The sequence below is a fragment of the Phyllobates terribilis genome, unplaced genomic scaffold (genome assembly GCF_046119375.1).
Source record: "Phyllobates terribilis strain yellow unplaced genomic scaffold, ASM4611937v1 Scaffold_7__3_contigs__length_470593459, whole genome shotgun sequence".
Classification (NCBI taxonomy): domain Eukaryota; kingdom Metazoa; phylum Chordata; class Amphibia; order Anura; family Dendrobatidae; genus Phyllobates; species Phyllobates terribilis.
Window position 1 is genome coordinate 246,264,300 of NW_027362767.1, and position 15,224 is coordinate 246,279,523.

At 36.5% G+C, this 15,224-nt stretch overlaps 1 protein-coding gene across 1 annotated transcript; it reads left to right on the plus strand.

The window, feature by feature from the left end:
• Positions 1 to 984: 984 nt before the first annotated feature.
• LHX3 (LIM homeobox 3) lies at positions 985 to 14,608 on the plus strand. Its single transcript, XM_073637791.1, has 6 exons — positions 985 to 1,241; positions 6,695 to 6,866; positions 9,974 to 10,176; positions 11,471 to 11,622; positions 12,497 to 12,668; positions 14,190 to 14,608. Exons 1-6 carry the CDS (start codon positions 1,145 to 1,147, stop codon positions 14,606 to 14,608), a joined length of 1,215 nt encoding a protein of 404 aa, XP_073493892.1. The 5' UTR covers positions 985 to 1,144.
• The last annotated feature ends 616 nt before the right edge of the window (positions 14,609 to 15,224 follow it).

Consider the following 15,224-nt stretch of genomic DNA (forward strand, 5'->3'; position numbering starts at 1 on the left):
GTAACTATTTATATCTGGCAGAGCTCAGTATGCGATGCAACTATTTCCTGTGTAGCAGAGCCGAGTATGCTACGTCACTATTTCCTGTGTAGCAGAGCCGAGTATGCTACGTCACTATTTCCTGTGTAGCAGAGCTGAGTATGCTACGTCACTATTTCTTATGTAGCAGAACTGTGTATGCTATGTAACCATTTCCCATGCAGCAGAGCTATGAATGTTATGTAACTGTTTCCTATGTAGCAGAGCTGAGTATACTATGCAACTGTTTCCATTGAGCCTTCAGATAATAAAAAATAGATGTACTAACAGTCCTATGGAAAGCCATATATACATTTATAGGGGCCTAAGCTATGGTGGGGGGACTGGCTAGGCATGGGTCCTAAATATTTAATACCAGGGGGTGCCAACAAGTCACTCTGCCTTGGCTAGGGTTTTTGCTACAGAGCAAGGGCAATGGACCAAATCTTTGCCTTGGGTGAATTAAACCCTAACTACTACCAGTTACCACTTGATGAGTTCTTTTAAATGACAACCTGCACTCTGCTACATCTGTATTTTTCCTGTACAGATCTGCTACATCTGTTTACAATGCTGTACAGCCCTGCTACCTTTGCATATTCTTCTACACGATATGCATCTGGGTATTTAGTAGTTAAAGGCGACTGATCCGAATTAAGGTTTTCTGAAAAAGAAAAAAAAATTGAAATATGGAATAAAAGAAAAATAAATGTGTTTGGTTTTCTTGTAGACATCAAGTAGAATAATTAGAGCCCGGCTTCTGCCTGAGACAATCTCCATTATTCATGTATTTTCTGGCCACATAAAAATGACAGATAGCAGTGATGGCAATGAGGGTCCTGGAGTGGGGGGCTGACTATCATATTGCACATTGGGTGTTGCAGCCATCAGGTGTATGGAGCTCACACACTCCCCCTGGTGCCCGATGGGCGCACAGCAGCCTCCTGCTCAGCCAGCAGCACTGGTCTTTCTGCAGGAGCTCAGAGCAGCGCTGCCGGCTCCAGGCTCCACACTGATTGACTGTACTGGGACCCTGCACCCCAGGACTGGTGCTAGTGATTGGGGTTCTCTACGGATTGGGGAGGAGGAAGGGGGCAAAGCCCAAGCTTTGGGGAAGAGATGAGAGATGGATCATGCTTTGAAGGAGGTGACACCCAGCAAGGAGTCTGCTAGTGCTGACATGTTGTTTGCTCTTCTGGCTCAGAATGAAGATCTGAGGAAAGGTAGGTGACCAGCCTGATGGGTGATCCCTACATGCAATGTGATAACACTACAAAAACCCAGCAGCTGATGGCTACAGCACCATCTTCAGCACCATGGACAAGGCTCCAGGTCCTAATCTACACCAGCCAAGCAAGACACTAATAATAATGTCATATAATCTATGCCCTCCATAGATCACATATTAAATCATATAATCCTATCCAGCTGCCATTATTATAACCCTAAACCAAAGCCACCTCCACCTTCTCCATCCATCCATCCCTTCTAATGCACCTCTAACAAAGCTTGGAAAGTACAGGAGACCTCGAGATGCAAAAGGAATATCTAAAGATTAGTCTATGTATTATATATCTGCTTATTACATAGTAAATTTCGTTATGCTAATCCCTATGGATCATAAAAGTAGATGACTACATTGTGCATTATATCCCCCCGTTAATTTAGAATTATATATAATCCTATATGATATAATCTCTATGTTCTCCTGTGTAGCCAGAATCCTCACTATTCCGACCAGTATGTGTCCTATTATATTCTACTGGAAGAGATCTATTTTTTTCTATTCATTATTCCAGGACTATACTCAATTACTATTATATCCAACGATGTCATTACTGAACTCGAACATATAATAACCAAAACAACTAAATATAATCCATATAATTATCCTACCAAATTATCAGACTTTCCTTTTTAAAGCTAACACATTAGATGATATTTATAGATATATTTTATATATTACTTTACATATTTTCATTTTTTATATATTTTCATTATTTTTCTATGATTTTATACATCTTATTTTTCTACATATTTCCATTATTTTTCTAGCATTTTATAGATTTTATTTTTCATGATATTTTAATTACTTTTCTATGATTTTATAGATTCGCATTTTCTAGATATTTTAATTTTTCTTGTATGATTATATATTTTCATTATTTTTCTACGATTTTAGATATTTGAATTTTCTAGATATTTTTTTTTCTATGATTATCTTCATTTTACTTTAGAAAATCAGAGCAGAATAACAGTATAATAAATTATAATTTTATTCTTTATTTTATTATATTCTGACAGATTTACTTTTCCTCAGGTAGATTTTTTTTTTTAACAAATTGTCATATAAATACAAGTTATATTTTACATTTTTCTTGTTATATAAATTATAGTATCATATGTTCTATAAAGTTGTTCATTATTGTCATTCTATATCTTACCATATTATTTGATCTATTATAACATTATTTTTCGCTAGCTTATTATATATCTATGATTATAAGGCGTTGTCCTTAATAATTGTGCTATAATATAGAAAGACTAAAGAAAATACTTATTCTATTATCTTCTATACTCAGAATCCATAGATCCTAAACATCCATATGTTATATTTAGAGTCACCTATATAAAGTCCTCTTTATTATGACCATGATGTAATGTCAGGGACTCCTTGTATTATTAACTATTGTGCAGATAGAAGCAAACCCCAATAAGATGAAGTTTGTGTATTTTTATATATATTTTGTTATCATACTGATTATATGTGGTAAAGCTGTCTAATTCCTGAACTATTGTATATTTTGCTAAATATTCTTGATAACCATTGCTATCCGATCCGACAAATCTAAGCGCTGCCAATAAACGTTACTTATAACAATTATCACTATAGTTTTATAGCTTTTTTTTCTGGATTATATAAAATTTAATTAGAAAATGTTACAAAAAATGTAAAGAAATCGAATTAGTTATTTGATAGATTTATCTATGCGTCTATAGAAAAGTAGATTTGTAGACTTCTTATATATCATTTAGTGTATTTGGTGCATATATTATATTTATATAGATATATGTCTACATATGGATATATACAATATCTATACACACACACCCCGTATCATACATATGAAGAATAAAGATTAAAAAAAAAAAGAAAAAAGGTGCTTAGTAATCTGCAATCATTGCAAAAAAAAAATATTCTATAACAATTTACTGAAAGGACAAAAAAAATATTAGAGCCATATATGTGAATTGTTTGGGAGATAATAGTACAATACAATGGAGTGTAGGGCCGGTATTTTAGATATTGCAGTGAATGTCGGTCGGGTTAAGGAACTGATCCAACAAGTGATTGTTTTATCAGTCTGAACAAAACTTGAAATTTTCTATTCTAACAATTATGTCAGATCTAAACAAAAACAACAAAAAAAGAAACAAAGATATAGTGAGACAACATTAAAGTTTTATCAGACATCAACGAGACAAAAGACAAAAGCCGCTGCCTCCATGCGATAGAATAAAGGCAGATCCATAATTAATGGTGCAGGGAAGCTGCCTCCCTATACCTGCACTCAGGGACAGATCTCCTACCTGGAGACTACAGATGGTAGATAGATAATAGATAGAGAATTATGCCTATATATCATATAAAAGAGCGAAACTACGTAATACTTTTATATTATCTCTGAATCCATCTATCTATTATCTATCCCTCTATCTATCTATCTATCCAATATCTATCCCTCTATCTATCTATCCAATATCTATCTATCTATCCAATATCTATCTGTTATCTATCTATCTATCTATCCAATATCTATCTATCTATCCAATATCTATCTATCTATCCAATATCTATCTATCTATCTATCCAATATCCATCTATCCATCTATCCATCTATCCATCTAATATCTAATATCTATCCTATATCTATCCTATATCTATCCTATATCTATCCTATATCTATCCTATATCTATCCTATATCTATCCTATATCTATCCTATATCTATCTATCCAATATCCATCTATCCATCTATCCATCTAATATCTAATATCTAATATCTATCCAATATCTATCCTATATCTATCCTATATCTATCCTATATCTATCCTATATCTATCCTATATCTATCCTATATCTATCCTATATCTATCTATCTATCCTATATCTATCTATCTATCTATCCTATATCTATCTATCTATCCTATATCTATCCTATATCTATCCACTCTCAGTATGGGATATATGGTAATACAATGACACTGGACATCAGATAAAGCCATTTTCTAACAACATTTTACTCTTACCTGGAATTAATGGATAGTGGATATTTGTCTGGATACCTGTTATTTATTAAAATAGTGTCTTCCTACTAATTGTTCATCTTTCTAAAGACCCATCACATACCTGTCTGTATCTGTCCTGTACCTGCTATCTCAATCAAGTATCTACAATCATCTGTCTAATCTGTAAGAACAGGGGGTTTCCTATCAAACTTACTGTAAGATCCCTCTCACCAACACATCACATGTGTAAAGAAGCTGAATCCCTTAAACCAGATCAGCCAATCAAACATAAAAGGAGTGTTTATATTATATATATATATATATATATATATATATATATATATATATATATATATATATATATATATATATATATATATATATATATATATATATATATATATATATATAGACACAAGATAATGGATCAATATATATCTATCTCTCTCGCTCTCCATGAGATGTATGGATATCATTTATACATAAGATGGTTGGTTGAACCCAACATCTCTATACAGATATTTGTCTTCTATTTCTAACATCAATCATCTAATATCCATGTGTGAGTTAATATGTCTATCCAATATAATATCTATCTACAAATAGAAAAATAAAGTTAGTACTTTTTATGCAAAGACGCTTGCAAAGCCCTCAAGGTTATCACCAAAACCTCTTGTATGCAAATACAAAAAATCGATCATCTCATATATAATATAACATTTATTTATATATATATATATATATATATATATATATATATATATATATATATATATATATATATATATATATATATATATATATATATATATATATATATATATATATATATATATCTTGCCTGTATAATATATATCTATACATATATATACCCATATACATATATGTGTGAATATACGCATATACATATGTGTGTGTATATATATATATATATACACACACATACACACACACTGTATATATACACACACATTATACCCTATATATATATATATTATACACATACATATATGCATACACACACGTATACATTATATATACAGTACAGACCAAAAGTTTGGACACACCTTCTCATTTAAAGATTTTTCTGTATTTTCATGACTATGAAAATTGTACATTCACACTGAAGGCATCAAAACTATGAATTAACACATGTGGAATTATATACTTAACAAAAAAGTGTGAAACAACTGAAAATATGTCTTATATTCTAGGTTCTTCAAAGTAGCCACCTTTTGCTTTGATGACTGCTTTGCACACTCTTGGCATTCTCTTGATGCCAAAATACAGAAAAATCTTTAAATGAGAAGGTGTGTCCAAACTTTTGGTCTGTACTGTAATTAATTATATATATATATATATATATATATATATATATATATATATATATATATATATATATATATATATATATATATATATATATATATATATATATATATACACACATATCCATCCCCCTTTTATAATGATGTATTCTGGCATAATTAGTGATGGTCACTGAGGTGTGAGCCCTTTGTGGTGTATGGGGGCAGCTCCTGTGTGGCCCTGTAGTCCTGATGAGGTGTGTGACTATTGGGGGGGTGTAATGATAGTAATGACAGCTGTCCATTGTGTTGTCATTAGGTGGGGTACACATCAGTTAGTATCTGTATTTAGGAACAGCCAGGCAGAAGTGTGAGGTGTGCGACCACCACCAGGGTCTATGGAGCCACACACAGGCTAGATATTATTACTAGGTTATTGGAACTTTTAGATTACTTTTTTTAGTTCTTTTGTATAATGTTTGGTCTTTATAAAAAATTTTTTTATTTATTTTACTAAATGATATAGCGCAATTAATTTCCACAGCGCTTTACAGACAATAGTCAATAGTAGGTTGGCTATGCATTAGTCCTTTTTATAGTATTTTTAATATTTTCATCATTTCAGGACAGGACCACCCAAACACATTTATTGGTAATGATTGGATCCTGAATCTCCCACACATCTCAGCAGCTTCAAATTGAGAGGAGCATACACTGAGCTAAATGAGAACTTCCTGTCACCCGGCAGTTACCACTAGGGGAGCTGGCACTGTATACTGTTCATACATGGAATGTGCAAACTCTTCGGCTCCACCTAGAGGTTGCTACAAGCAGCGAGAAGTTTATGTTTTCGAGGGATTGTCAGGATTATTTTTTTTCTCTAAGGCTGGATTTTTTATTTCTTGTGCATATTTGGGCTCCAATCTGTAAAAGGGCCATTTATGATCCTGGCATGGTGTGACAGGGGGGATTCCCAGTGCCCAGGTTTGGCTGCTATCTAAGCATCTTCCCATAGCTGCTGTATGACCCAGTGACTCGGCGCTTAGGTGGAGAATAGACGCCTGTGCTTTCTTTTTGCAGAAATCCCTTTGTGTGCCGGCTGCAATCAACACATCATGGACAGATTTATTCTTAAGGTGTTGGACAGACACTGGCACAGTAAATGCCTCAAGTGCAATGACTGTCAGATCCAGCTGGCCGAGAAGTGCTTCAGCAGAGGGGACAGCGTCTACTGCAAAGACGACTTCTTCAAGTAAGTGTATATATAAGTGTCACTGCCACCATGCACTGTATTATACACCTGTATGAATGTGGCACAAAGATTTTTAATTTTTTAAGGCCTTTTTTTTCCGATCTTACTGAAAAAGACCCCACAATTTGCTTCCTAATAGAACATGTGCTATGTCTTTCAATGGAATGATAAAGGGGTAGGGTCGATAGGGGAAAAGCTGCGCCTTGAATTGACCTCGTCTATTTGCCTGCAGTCAGCTACATTGATACCAGTATGTACTCATGTGGAGTACAGATGATGGCAGTGACAGCTCAGTTCTTTCTCCTCCTCTGAGTGTTCTGCTTATCGGAACAATTTCCGGTAGCAGCTTCTCCTTAGAGTTAGTGAGACATGTGCTGAACTGACCCTGTCACTGCCATCATCTGTACTCCACATGAGTATGTTCTGATATCAATACAGCTGAAGGCAGGCAAATAAACTGGGGGAAAAGCAGGGAAGAAACTTGCATTATTTATTTTTTTTTTTTTACAGGAATGAAAACAAAATTCCCTATTAAAGCAATTTGAAAAGTGTTATAAATTCCCAATTATGAATAAAATTATTTAAAAAAAAACACAAGCACAGAGTTAAGTTACTCTTTAAGCATCTGTTAAAATTTCAAAAGGGCACTGGGATGGCTACCTGGGATCAGAGATCAGGTTAGGACGCGCCACCCCAGAGAGGGCGAAGAGCATATGATATATATAGTGAGGTCTTTTGGTGCCAATGTGGGGAGTTGGCGTGACCTGGTTGGGTGTGAGCGGCTCCAAGTTATAGTTTAAGGAGTCGGTTCGGAGAAGTGGTGAGAAACTAAGCAGATCGAAAACTGCTGGCGAGCGTGTGCCAGGCAGGGCAGAAAGTGCCAAAAGTAAGCACCAGGCAGGGCAGAAAGTGCCAAAAGTAAGCGCCAGGCAGGGGAGAATGTGGCAAAAGCTAGTGCCAGGCAGGGCAGAAGCTGGCAAAAGTAAGCGCCAGGCAGGGCAGAAGCTGGCAAAAGTAAGCGCCAGGCAGGGCAGAAGCTGGCAAAAGTAAGCGCCAGGCAGGGCAGAAGCTGGCAAAAGTAAGCGCCAGGCAGGGCAGAAGCTGGCAAAAGTAAGCGCCAGGCAGAGCAGAAACAGGCAAAAGTAAGTGCCATGCAGGGCAGAAGCTTACAAAAGTAAGCGCCAGGCAGGGCAGAAGCTGGCAAAAGTAAGTGCCAGGCAGGGCAGAAGCTGGCAAAAGTAAGTGCCATGCAGGGCAGAAGCTTACAAAAGTAAGCGCCAGGCAGGGCAGAAGCTGGCAAAAGTAAGTGCCAGGCAGGGCAGAAGCTGCCAAGTGGAAAACTGAGATTACGTACCACCAGAGTGTTGATTTGTGGGCTAAGTAGCAGACCACTGTGTCATAGGTAGAAATATGCTTGGCACTGGATAAGTGAATACTCTCCTGCCCCTGTTAAATAAAGTTGGACTATCTGCAACCACCATGACTCTGTGCCTCTATGTGTAACTATTAAGGCTATGTGCCCACCTAGTAGATTTGATGCACAGCGTTTTTGCCTCTCTCTGGCAGAAAAAAAACGCATGCAGATTTACATGCGTTTTTTCTGCCAGAGAGAAGCGTTTTTTACATGCGTTTTCGCATGCGTTTTTTCAAGCAGTTTTCCAAGCGATTTTGAGCATCACTTGGAAAAGTGCTTGACAAGTTGGTCACTGAATATAAATACATGCAACCGGCATGGATTTATATAATGTGACCAAGTAATAGTTAAAAAAAAGAATAAGAATGGTAAAAAATAATAAAAAAAAAAGATTATACTCACCTTCCGACGTCCTCCCGGTGTTTTGTCCACGCCGTCCGGTCTCTTGCAATGCTCGCGGTGGTGTGAAGGACCTGCGCGTCATGGCAGGTCCTTCACAACAGAGCGAGCATTGCAAGAGATCGGACGGCATGGACAAAACACCGAGAGGACGTCGGAAGGAGAGTATAAACTTTATTTTTTATTTTAAATTCTTTTTTTTACAGATTCTATGGTACCCAGGTCTGGATGAGAGTCTCCTCTTCTCCAGACCCAGGTACCATCCGCACATTAGAACGCGCCAATTACGCAAGTACAGATGCAGTCTTGCGGAATTGGCGCGTTCTAATGCAAGTCAATGGCGGCGATTACGCTGCGTGTCCACAAAATCAATGGACATGCTGCGTATTTTTGAGCGCAGCATAAACGCTGCGGAAAAATACGCAGCATGGGCATTGAAAGTGCGTAATTGCATTGGAGACCATGGGGGAAGGTTTACCAAGAGTTTCCCAAGCGTTTACGCTGCAGAAATTCCACAGCGTAAACGATTGAAAAGTGCATCGTGGGCACCCAGCCTGAGTCTCTTGAGGGTAAAGTTGTTCACCTTTAACAGTGTTTCTACATGTCTTGCTGCTGCATTCCTCCATTAGGGTGACCAACGCCCTATTTCCCTTACTACCCCTGCCATTTCAGCCTTACCATAGTATGGTGGTGGGTGAGGAGCCCATGATCATTATTATTCAGGGGTGGAGGACTTCCTAAATCCGCCCCCTAGTATGTACAATGGAAGAAGTGCAGGCATCTGCCCAAGCTTCTAGCTCCCTTCCCCTATTACAGATGAGAGTTTCGTACAAAGCCGCCCCTCTCCGTTGTACATGGAGGCAGGCTTGGACTGGCCCACAGGAGAACAGGAGAATCCTCCGGTGGGCCACCCTCTTATATGACCAGTACTTTGCACAATACACTTGAATCACTATGTACAGACAGGCAGCATCTTATTCATTTAACAATCTACTCAGTTCATTGTTATATAAATTTGTGATTAAGGATAATGTCACATTCACATGTAGCTGAAAAGTGGGGTCCTGGAGCTGGTAACTGGTGGGCCCTTAGCAGCCCAGTCTGGCACTTCATGGAGGGCATCACAATTGACCAGTGGTGGAAAAACTTGATTGATTGCCCTAAAACCTCTCTTGTATGGTTCTAGTAGAGGTTGGGATAGGAGCCCACAAGTATGGCAAATAGGTGCATGTGATTACATCAGATACATTTCTATTATACATCTGATCATTTCTAATTTTTTTTTTGTCTTTAGGAGGTTTGGAACAAAATGTGCAGCCTGCCAACAAGGGATTCCCCCCACCCAGGTGGTGAGGCGTGCCCAGGAGTTTGTGTACCACCTGCATTGCTTCTCCTGCATTGTGTGTAAGCGGCAGCTAGCTACCGGGGATGAGTTTTACCTAATGGAGGACAGTAGGCTGGTGTGCAAGGCCGACTACGAAACGGCAAAGCAGAGAGGTACGGCACTGTGCACACTACAAGCAGCAATGTCCTACTAGAGTTTAACATTGGCATCCATTTTTGACCATATATGCACAATATATAGATCTGACTGTGACGGTGCACCCAATAAGCCGCCAATATAACTGATATATACATATGCAGGACTGGGAAAAAGAGAGAAGATATTGATCATGGAAGTAGGGATCATTTTGGAGTTTCTATCTGTAATTCTAGGAACGACCCTACAGTCTGTAACTCTCCAGCTAGAAATGGATGATATCAGGGAACAACATCCCTTTAAACATATATTCGGCTTATGAACTTTTCTGCTGTGAGGTCAACAATATGCAGAATAGGCCAATTCCACACTTAGACTGGGGGCAATATATTATTTGTAACAATACAAAAAAATATCTAACAAAAAGTTAAACCGTTTTGGAAAAAGTCTCTTTCTTCCACCATTTTATTTAATGTATATCTATATTTTATTAGATTTGCACTGATAGCACAGTGTTTCTCCTGAAACTAAAAATCGAAAAAAAAATCAAGAAAAATTTGAGAAAGTTTTAATTTTTTTTAACTGTAATTTTTTATTAAGGCTTCAAAAAATAAACTGTACAATGGCATTTTGAAAAACATTTGTGCAAACATTTTTAAATAAATAACATCTATGGTTTATTTGGTTTATGACTTCGAAAAGCTTTGAGCTTTTGCTTACTATTATCCGTCCATTACAGTGTCTAAGTCAGTGTTGTCCTACAGTTAGGACCGCTCCTCGTCAAAAGAAAGGCGACGTTACAAGGTTTCACTCATCTAAAACAAAATATATTTTATATTTAGATTCACATTTAAAAAAAATATATATAATAAGGTTAAATTAAGTGATTAAATAAATGCTTGAAATGTATGTAAAGTAATCTAGAACTTTGTAAAAAAAAAAATCAGGAAAATGTGCTAAAAAATTAGTAGGATTCAAACAGATTTATAAAGATTAAAATCCAAATGTTTGTAAATATAAGGATATAAAATAAGTAAAATTAAATAGTATTGATTTTTGTTTGTATAAAGGCAAAAAAAACTCCACATTTAATCATTTATTTCACAAAAGGAAATAAAATTAAACTTCCTTTTACTATTTACTATTTGGTGTAAAAAATAAAAGAAGTTGAGGAATTTCAAAGAAAATTCACAAAATCAAATTCAGAATTTCTGTAATAAAACTTCTAAAAAAAATATGAATAAAAAAAAAAATTACAAACATGAGACAGAATATGAGTATAAAATCATTCCCTGCCCCCATATATTACAGAAGCAGAATCGACAGCCAAAAGGCCAAGGACGACCATTACTGCAAAGCAGCTGGAGACACTGAAAAATGCCTATAACAACTCCCCAAAACCTGCCAGACACGTCAGAGAGCAGCTGTCATCGGAGACAGGCCTGGATATGAGAGTGGTGCAGGTAAGGACTGATCTGCATGGTAATGGGAAAATGTATATTAATTATATATGGGGAGAAAAACCGCCACTCACATATTACCGCAAGCACTGCAGCTATTATATTACATTTCTAGCAGCTGAAGTTCATTTTTTTTCTGCTTTGAATTATTTGAAAACAGAAGGTTTATAATGCATTTTTTATTTTTTTACATTTTTCTATTTTATTCTTGATAATTATTTTATTATATTTATGATTTCATTAATATTATTTCTAATTATAACTTGGCTAGGGTCATTATTAATTATATATATTATATATATCTTATTATTACTTTGTAAAAAAAATATATAAATATATTTATACATTTTTTTTTTAAATAAAAAAATCATAATTCTGAAATGTATATGAAAATGAAAAATATTCTCCAAAAAAAGTGAAAACTGCTTTATCCAATCATGAAATTATGATTTGATGGGACATATTAGTAAAACTTTATTGGAAGAAATTTAAAATTTTTATGCCTGACACCATAGATAGATGATTGATATAAAAGACATAACAAAAAAAAAAAAAGTAAAACAGCTTAATATACCTGTTTAATAAAAGGATATAAAAAAAATAAAAACATGCAATAATGAGAGTAAATGTGACAACTATGATTTTGACATAATTTTTAAAAAATTAAGTTTTGTGCTTTTATTGGGACCAATTTAGTTAAATATTTATACATTTATTTAATGTTTTTCTAAAATTGCTAAAAAGAAAATGGATTTTTTGTTTTTATTTTAATTTGTTTTTACCACTTGAATTTAAAGAAAATTCTATTATTTTTATTTTTTTTTTAGATAGAAATGTATATAGAATAATGATGATTTCTGCATTATTATGTTGCAAGGTTTGGTTCCAGAATAGAAGAGCGAAAGAGAAAAGATTAAAAAAAGATGCCGGGAGACAACGATGGGGGCAGTATTTCAGAAACATGAAAAGGTCGAGAGGAAATTCTAAATCTGATAAGGACAGTATCCAGGAAGAAGGTCCGGACAGCGATGCAGAAGTTTCCTTTACAGGTAGGTGCTTGTTGAATCTTGGATATATTGACGATTACCTTAAAGTTGTAGCCACAGCTAAATATACAAGAGAAGCGGATCTTGTCCGATCAAGCGGTGATTGGCCCTCCGCCCCCCATGTTAGTCTTATGTGGCACCAGGACCCCGCTGCGCGGCTACCTCTGCACCCTTTATAGATACCTGCCTTATAATTAGGGATGGATATTTTTCAGCATATAAAAAGGTAACGTTATACGTTAACTAGAAATACCATAGGTCTTAGGCCTGTGGCCAGCTAATACTTTTACCAGCTTTATCACCCAAACTATTCCTGCCACCATTAGAAAATATCCTCAATATATCCTTAAAGGGAAAATGTTATCAGAAAATGTCCTAATGTTTAAATCTGTTTTTTGTGTTAATTGTATTTTTTTTTTTTTTAATTTTGGGAATGTGTTGTTTTTTTTTTTCCATATCACAATCTGTAGTAAAAAGACAAAAACCAGAAACTAAAAATATATAGAAATCTTACAATTTTCACTCTGGCCACTGGGGCTTTATTAGACTCTAACTTCCTGTAGGTTCAGGAAATGCACTTGTATATTAGCAGCAATGAACAGACTCCAGCCCTAACTTTGTATTAAAGCATCTAATGAACATGTGGAAAGGTAATTGTGGAGTGAGGCGGAGGTGAGCTGTAACGTCACATATAGTGAATGGTAGATCCTGTGTTATCTACTGTATATAGAGGTGTTATCAGTCATTGTACAGGAGGAGGTGGTGGTGAGCTGTGACATCACCTATTGTGAATGGTGGATCCTGTGTTATCTACAGTATATAGAGGTGTTATCAGTCATTGTACAGGAGGAGGAGGAGGAGGTGAGCTGTGATATCACCTATTATGGAGGATCCTGTGTTATCTACAGTATATAGAGGTATTATCAGTCATTGTATAGTTGGAGGAGGTGGTGAGCTGTGATATCACCTATTATGGAGGATTCTGTATATAGAGGTGTTATCAGTCATTGCATAGTAGGAGGACGTGAACTGTGTTATGGTGCTATCAGTCATTGTTATTCTGCCTCTGATAAGCAGCCTTGTTGCAGACTCTTCTAGAAAGGACAGGAAGGAGTCTAAAATAGCCCCGGTGGCCTATTAATGTATGCAGCGTCAGACTGGGCTGCCAAGGGCCTACCAGTAACCCGCTCCAGGACCCCACTTTTCATCTACATGTGAATGTGACATTATCCTTAATCACAAATGTATATAACAATGAACTGGGTAGATTGTTCAATGAATAAGATGCTGCCTTTGTCTGTACATAGTGATTTCAAGTATACTGTGCCTAGTACTGTTCATATAGGAGGGTAGTGGCCCACTCTTGCACAGGGGCCCACCGGAGGATTCTCCTATGGGTCAGTCCAAGTCTGAATGTATGGTATTTTTTTTTTTTTATATATATAAAAACCATGACATGGTAAAAATGTATTACTAATGCAGACCTAAAACATGAATCTGATGTACTGTGTGTTGTCATTTCAGATGAGCCCACCATCTCAGAAATGAACCATTCCAATGGGATTTATAACACTTTAAATGAGGCGTCTCCAGTCCTGGGCAGACAGGCTGGAAGCAATGGTGCCTTCTCTTTGGAACATGGTGGCATCCCAGCTTCAGACCAGTATCATGACCTAAGGTCCAACAGCCCCTACGGAATACCTCAGTCTCCAGCGTCATTACAGCCAATGCCAGGTCACCAGCCGTTGATTTCAAGCTTGGCATTTCCAGATGCTGGATTGGGTATAATGGCTCAAGGTGGACAAGGAGTGCCACCTTCCATGAGAGTATTAGGCGCAAATGGACCAAGTTCTGACCTCTCCACTGGTAGTAGTGGTGGATACCCAGATTTTCCTGCCAGTCCAGCTTCTTGGTTAGATGAAGTTGACCATGCTCAGTTTTGACACGAGACATGAACCAAGCTCCTATTTGTGAGTTACGCTTGGATGTGGGTGGGTTGGGGGGGGGGGGGGGTGTCCAAATTTTTACACTGGAAAGGGATGAAAAGTCGAGCATAATGCTTTCGTTAAGCCTGGCTGGGAGTCTATAGAGGAATCTCTTCACTGCAAGGACTTTGGAGAACATTGGACATTCATCGAGAACTTCAGCGTTCGGTTTGTGTCATCATCGCTTATACATATTGGACTAAGAGAGACTTCTATGTATCTATTACAAATCTCAGTGACTTTCTTCTGCACCTTTATCCTTGTGCTGTATGGTACCAATCATCTTCTTCATTGGAAACCCAACTTTTTGTGTTATTTATATGTATTTCAGGACCCTAAACAACTGGTAAAACAAGTAAAGAGACGGCATGACTTGTAGGATTTGCCATTGATCTTAGAAAGAGAGCCATTTCTTATCGATTTTCCTTACCCAACTGATACTGATCCATGGAGAATTGAGAATTTTTTTCAACTTTTTTTTGCATTCTCATGTTGGCTATAGACATTTAATAATGGTTGGCCAACTTACTAATTATTACGCCTAGAATTGATCAATTTCCCAATAAAAGAAACC